Source organism: Engraulis encrasicolus, chromosome 2 (assembly GCF_034702125.1).
Source record: "Engraulis encrasicolus isolate BLACKSEA-1 chromosome 2, IST_EnEncr_1.0, whole genome shotgun sequence".
Taxonomy (NCBI): domain Eukaryota; kingdom Metazoa; phylum Chordata; class Actinopteri; order Clupeiformes; family Engraulidae; genus Engraulis; species Engraulis encrasicolus.
In genome coordinates this window covers 41,566,820-41,574,319 of record NC_085858.1, presented here as the reverse complement: position 1 = coordinate 41,574,319, position 7,500 = coordinate 41,566,820, and the positions used below count along the sequence as shown (strand labels likewise).

Genomic DNA, 7,500 nt, shown 5'->3' with positions numbered 1-7,500 from the left:
TGTGTGTGTGTGTGTGTGTGTGTGTGTGTGTGTGTGTGATCTTGTGTTGACAGGATGGGCGTCTGAGGTCAGGTGACCAGCTGGTGTCCATCAATAAGGAGTCGTGTATCGGCGTCACCCACGAGGAGGCTCAGAGCATCATAGTACGCGCCAAACTCAGGTCAGTGACATCATCATTATGCGCCAAACTCAGGTCAGCGGCGTCATCAAAACACAATACATTTAAATCAGAGGTCAAGGATGATATTGTTGACTTGGTGATATTGGATTGAGTAATTGTTTTAAAACACTACATCATTTCTGGAAATAGGCTCATTTCCCACTTCGCCTTGAGTGGGATCATTTTATTCCAATTAGAGCTCCAAATCGCCAAATTCTGGTGAAATTTCAGTTTGGTTGGTAGAAAAGAAAACTTACTAGCCACTTTGACCCATTAGTGAGTGTGTTTGGCTAGTAAGATTTACATCTACTGGTCTTTTGGGCTGATGATGAAAAAAGTTAATTTAGAGACTAGGGCTGCACAATTAATCGAAAATAATCGAAAATCGTGATAAATCGTGATATCGAAATCGTGATTTCAATCGGGATTTAATCGTGGCAATAGTGACCTACCTTCGAGAGCGTCCTTGAAGCCAGAACATATTGACAGGCTGGTGTTTCTGGCCAGAAATCTGTCCATCCAAGTTTTATGCTATTGCCTTTACATAATTATTACAGTTCATTTTGTTTTGCTCATCCTGTAGATAATTAATTCTTGGGTATATTTCATTTTGTTATATATTTTTTTTAATTCAGCAAAAAAAAACAATAATTGTGATTAATAATCTTGATTACAATTTTGACCCAAATAATCGTGATTATGATTTTTTCCATAATCGTGCAGCCCTATTAGAGACCTGATTCCAACTGTTCTGTCACACATAGATGATAGAAAGTCTGAACAGTCATTTGCAAGAATAAAATGATTCAATGCAAAATAAAAAAAAAGATGCTTACGTCATTTTGCAGGAAAAGTCTTCTGATGGGGCAGCTGATGCTGATGCTGATGTGTGTGTCTCTCTATCGCCCCCCGCAGGCCGGACCCCACAGTTGAGATCGCCTTCATCCGTCGTCGCGGCTGCTCTTCCGCTTCCAGCAGCACTAGCACTAGTATTAGCGACCGCCAGAGTCCCCAGCACACCCAGTCCACCCCCCCTCCCCACACCCCCAGGAGCACCCAGGGAGGGGCAACACACTCCCCCTCCCACACCCCCCCTCAGACCCGGAGCCCCCAAGTCCAGACACGATGCCCCCACCCACACCCACACACTCACTCCCACGCCCACACCCACAGCCAGACTACGGACACCCCTCCTCCCGGACACCCCCCTCCGCCCTACTCTGCCCCCTCCCCGTCCCCCTCCCCTACACACAAGCTCAGCGCGGCCGCGTCGGCTGGCAGCAAGGCGCTACCCGCACTGACACTCAGCCAGCAACAGGTAAGATGTTCACGCACGCACACATATGCACACACACACACCCACCCACACACACACACACATACACACGATCACAGGCATTGATTGACTGATATACAACCAATTTACATTGATTAGAGTATCCAAAAGTATCTTAACTATATAAACTAGTAACCTCTCTCCATCCTTTCTTGTGTGCGTGTGCGTGTGCGTGTGCGTGTGTGTGTCCACTGTAGGTTTCTGACGTGTGTATGAAGGGAGAAGAGAGTGTCTGCTGCTCGGCAACCGGCTGTGGTAAGACGGCACAACAGAGCACCACATTAGCTACAAATGTTGAGATGGCTTGCCATAACCTTTCAGTGTATACAGTAAATATTGAGATGGCTTGCCATAACTTTTCATTGTATACTGTAGTAAATATTGAACTGTCTTGACATAACTTCTCAGTGTATATAGTAAATATTGATCTGCCTTGCCATAACTGTGGGTATGGCATGGGCAGCCATGGTGTAGTGTAGTGGTCAGGGAGTTAGACTGTAGCAGAGGGTTGCAGGTTTGAATCCCATCTTTACCTCTCCCTACACGTCCATCCATGGCTGAAGAACCCTTGAGCAAGGCACCTAACCCCACACTGCTCCAAGGACTGTAACCAATAACCTGTAATATCTGTAAGTCCCTTTGGATGAAAAAGTGTCAGCTAAGTGTAATGTAATGTAATTATAATAACTGCTGTTCGACAGAGACAGTAACACATTTACTGTGTACACTGAAAAGTTATGGCAAGAGAGCTCAGCATTTGCACCCTCAATATTTATTCACTGAGCAAATATGGTAAGACAATTGTGGAACTACATTCATTCAGTAATGCCGTGCATACACTGTGCAATATGTTCATCACTGATAGGCAGCTCCTGTTCACACTGTACGAGGGAATCGCAGGGTTTAAAAGTTCACATCTCACGACTCACACCCTTACACTCTACGAGCCGAGGGTCGGATGCGAGCAGGAAGCTCACACTGTACGACATGATTTGTACGACATGATAGGCTTGTTTTCTGGAATTGTAGATGACAAAAAAAACCACAGAAGTGAAATGCGCACCTGAGTTGGAAGGTGAGGATGCGCTAAGGAGCGAATTGCACTGCCCTGGCAATCTGTGCCTCTTTGCATTGGGCATTGCATTGCAAAATGCATTTTAAATAGCTCTGGTAAAGTGTGTCGTCAAAATATTTGAATGGTGAAAGGACATCTGAAAAGTCATTTCCAATAATAAAATAAGTTGAACAAAATGGCATGTAAGTCCTTCTGCAACGAAATTCTTAATTTTTATACTATATAGGTATGGCAACTAAGACGGCTCAACACAGTTATGGCACAACATACTGCTGTAGGTTCAGTTCAGTTCAGTTCAAAGATGGCTGTCCTTATATCAAAACCACAAGACTCATGACACATAACATGGAGTCTAAAAGCACATGTAGGCTACACAAAGAATAAATAAATAGTTATACAAGGACATTTGACATATACACATACAACATATATACACACAAGGGGCGGAACTGCAGTGGTGGACCACAATACTTCATACAACCACTGCAGAACCACTGCAGAAGTGACACCACACTCCTGCCACAGCTAAAGTGCAAAAGGCATTGTTACATATACAAAGGTAAACCTGCAAGTAATACTTTGTTTGTAGGTTTTCATATATGCAGACCTACTGTATACCACTGTAGGTTTTCATATTTGCAGACCTATACCTCTGTAGGTTATCATATCTGCAGACCTATACCTCTGTAGGTTATCATATCTGCAGACCTATACCTCTGTAGGTTATCATGTTTGCAGACCTATACAACTGTAGGTTATTATATTTGTAGACCTAGACTGCTGCAGGTTATCATAGTATTTGCTGCTTGCTCTCACTGCAGTGTGTGATGTTGGCAAATGTAGGTCACTAATGCAGTGAGGTACAGTACACTGCAGTGTGTGTGTGTGTGTGTGTGTGTGTGTGTGTGTGTGTGTGTGTGTGTGTGTGTGTGTGTGTGTGTGTGTGTGTGTGTGTGTGTGTGTGTGTGTGTGTGTGTGTGTGTGTGGTGTTAGCTCAAATATGGGCAGCAGCTCTGCAGTGTGTGAGATGTTAGCTGCAGTTGTAGTGTGCTGTATAATGCAGTGTGTGTGTGGTGTTAGCTTATGTGGGCAGAGCCCTCCTGAAGTGTGTGTGTGTGTGTGTGTGTGTGTGTGTGTGTGTGTGCGTGCATGCGTGCGTGCGTGTGTGATGTTAGCTTATGTGGGCAGCCGTTCTGCAGTGGATGTGATGCTCATTAATGTGGGCAGAAGTAGGTCTATAGTGTGTGTGATGTTAGCTGCAGCTGTAGTGCGTTGCTCAATGCCGTGTGCTTGATTTCAGATTGTGTGAACAGTAGCGCTACAGTGTGTGTGGTGTTAGATTATTTGGTCACCAAAACAGGGTGGACTGTTCCTTGAACTTAAAAACTATAAGCCTACAGCAGGGATTGAAGTGAAAAGTACCTTTGGGGACTCATAGTTTCATATCTGAAGAAGCATGTATAGGCACACGTAGCCAGTAGCCTAGTAAAGACCTGCTATTTACTAGTTTAATTGGCCAGCGAACCATTGAACATTTGAAACTATTTGTATTACAGTTTGGGAATCTGTATCTTCTTCCTGAGGGCAGTAGTTCATACCCACAGTTCAAAACATGCTAGTCATCCAGTAAGATCAAACCCTGCCTTTCCACTGCTTCATCAAATAAAGCTGGCATGCTCATTACCTATCCAGCTCTCCTAATGAGGGTTTGCAGTTCAGTTGTCAGTTTAACAGACATTTTCCCAAACCAATGGAAGCCCTGTAGAAGGCATCATTATTTCTTTCTCAATGCCAAACACTCTCAACTTCCTCAGAAAGTGAACATATTGACTGATTCGTTCGCTTAAAGACATGCACGTATGCACAAGGAACAGGAAACAAGTGACTCCTAGCGTTTAGCAACCTCAGGTGCAAATTGTCTGATTTGGTCTGCTATAGATACGATAGGCTACTAATGTTAGCTGATGCAGTCTGTTATAGATACGGTAGGCAGTGCTGAAAACAAGCCCAAAAGAAGCGACTGACTTGCGTCCTAAAAACAAGCCCAAAAGAAGCGACCGGAGACAAAAAAAACTTGGGCTGGGTCGTTAGTCGCATGTCTTGTCAGAGAATACCTTGCTCTTTCTGAGTGTATGGGGTAGCTAAAATCCACGTACAGTAAGTGACCGTGGCAGGCACAGAGAGTGCTGTAGTAGGATAACGTGTAAGGATGAGTGAGAATAACCGAGTTGCCATTGAGAAACATTAAGTTACAAACATCCAAACATATTCAATTCACCGGCAGAGCAAAAGAAAACATCAAGCCTAACCCTGAAAATAACAAGCCCAAAAAACGCAACCCGCGACTTTTCAAAATTTAAAGCGACTGCTCAAAAAAAGAAGCCCAGGGTCGCTTATAATAAGCGTAATTGGCAACGCTGAAGGCTAGTGATGTTAGCTGATGCAGTCTGCAATATAGCCTATATACTGCAGTGAAGATGTTGTTTTTGTAGGTCATTAGTGTCCAGCGTTACTGTGCAGTGTGATGCCTATTGTGCAGTATGATGTCACAGTTGTTCGGGCTGCTGTGTCTGGAACAATGATGGGCTGTCTCTTTTTCTGTCTCTCTTTCTCTTTCTCTCTCCGTAAGTTCTGCCCCCCCCCCCTTTCGGTCTCCCTCTCTCCATCTTTCTCTCTTTCTGTGTTCCGCCCTCTCTCTCTGTCTCTGTCTCTGTCTCTGTCTCTCTCTCTCTCTCTCTCTCTCTCTCTCTCTCTCTCTCTCTCTCTCTCTCTCCCCCATAGAGAGCTTGTCTCAGCAGTTCGTTCTGTATTTCGCATAGTGTAGCGACTCCTGTCAGATCAGTGAGCTCCATCAGCTGTGATGTCTGCTGGACAGACCTATCCAGGTTGACACTTCCATCCAGGTTGACAGAGCTGCCCTACAAAGGCAAAGTGCAGTAGCTACAGTATGTCAACATTGAAACTGATTAAAAAGTCCTTCAAAGCCTTGATATTAAGTTGGATATCGTAGTTACTGCAAATCTGGCAGCAATATCTCTGAAATGGGACACATTTGATTTGGACCACAAGCATTTATCACAAAATGAAGGTGTAATGAACATGATGTTTAGTCTAAATTCAAATTTGAGAAAATGTGTTGTTAATGCACGTTGCATTTGAGTGCTATCCATTGTTGGCTTGCTCCACTATCCCGTTGCATATAAGGATGAGGTCACTAATGGAGAGCTCCTATACTGTAATGTGCTGCAGGCCTCCTGGTATGGGTCTCACTAGGTGGACGGAGAGCTCCTATACCAGGGGTGGGTAATTATTTTGGGCCAAGAGCCACATTGGGTTTAGAAAATTGACCAAAGGGCCGAACGTCGTAGGCAACTTGCCCATGCCAATAATAAGAAATGGTGTACGCCAATATAATAACACCTTTGTCAGTTATGCCGTTCCTGCTAATTGTATCTAGATGTAGACTTTAGTAATCTTAGGTTTCCAATACCTTGTTTTAAGAATGAGTGACTATATGAATCTTCATTATTTTCCTTGGAAAGGCTCTGAGGGACGCATGAAATGGCTGAGCGGGCCGCATGTGGCCCCCGGGCCTGAGTTTGCCCACGTCTGTCCTATACTGTAATGACCTGGCATGGCTCTCACTAGATGGACGTGGTTCCCAAACTTGTTCCGTTTGTGGGGTCCTTTTTTCCGGCTCTTGAGGTCCTTTTATCCACCCCCCCGATATAATTTTAATGTTATGCATCTTCACATGAAATATGACATATTTTGTAAAGGGATCTTAGAAATTACATTTGCAATACAATTAAGTTATATTCAGGGGACCTATAGTAGGTGGGGTCTGTAGTTAAGGTGGCTGCATTCAATATAGACCTTAGGTGCAAGGGGAAAATCCTGGTTTGTGTTCATAGTATGGCCCTTGTAGTACTTTTACAGCCCTTGGAGGAATTTGAAGTGGCCCCTCGATTGAAAAAGGTTCCCCACCCCCGGGCTAATAAAGTCGATTTAAGATTAGAAGTTTGCCAGCTCAAATCCCACCCTTACCTCTCCCTACACCTCTATCCATGGCTGAGGTGCCCTTGAGCAAGGCACCTAACCCCACGTTGTTCCAGGGACTTTAACCGATACCCTGTGTTTACAAACCCATGGGAATAAAAGATGGGAATGGAACGTAAAGACCAAGAAAACGGGACTGGGGGGAAAGTGGCGATCTAGATAACTGTAAGTCGCTTCGGATAAAAGTGTCAGATAAGTGTATACAATAATATCTTACATCTAATGTATGTAATAATATCTTACTATTAATATCTTAATAACTTACCGTGTGTAATGTATGTGATGCATGTAATGAATGTATGTGGTTGATTACTCCCCCCACTAAAATGAAGTTTCTTTCCTGCCAAAAATGAGTGGTCTTACGCCGTCAATCCAAATCTTAAAAATACGCTGCTATCACATGTGAAATCTAGAGCGTGTGTCAAACGGAATCAGGATTTACATTAGATAGATTAGATTTGAGAGTGAAGGTCCAGAAGTAGAAGGGAGTGACTTAGGTGCCCAATGAACTTAGTTGACTTGAATGCCTATTCAGTCATGTCTTTGCCTAATGTCTCCCCTTTAATGTGTGTGTGTGCGTGTGTGTGGTGGGGGTGGTGTGTGTTTCAGGTGCTGCCTCCAGTGTGCAGCTATCAACCAATGAGAACGCTTGTTATCCGAGCCCAAATTCTAGCCCCTCCCACAACCAGGGCAAACCACTCCCACTGGATAAACTTGAACAGGTGAGCTGTTGTCACCACACACACACACACACACACACACACACACACACACACACACACACACACACACACACACACACACACACACACACACACACACACACACACACACACACACACACACACACACACACATGCATTAGGTTTT

General features: G+C 44.1%; 1 protein-coding gene across 1 annotated transcript in view; it reads left to right on the top strand.

The window, feature by feature from the left end:
• The window catches only part of stxbp4 (syntaxin binding protein 4), a 110,305-nt gene that overhangs the window by 41,667 nt on the left and 61,138 nt on the right, over positions 1–7,500 (top strand). The window contains exons 9-12 of the mRNA XM_063218027.1: positions 54–160; positions 1,076–1,478; positions 1,694–1,751; positions 7,240–7,352. Coding sequence (XP_063074097.1) covers positions 54–160; positions 1,076–1,478; positions 1,694–1,751; positions 7,240–7,352 — 681 coding nt within the window. The remainder of the gene's footprint in view (positions 1–53; positions 161–1,075; positions 1,479–1,693; positions 1,752–7,239; positions 7,353–7,500) is intronic.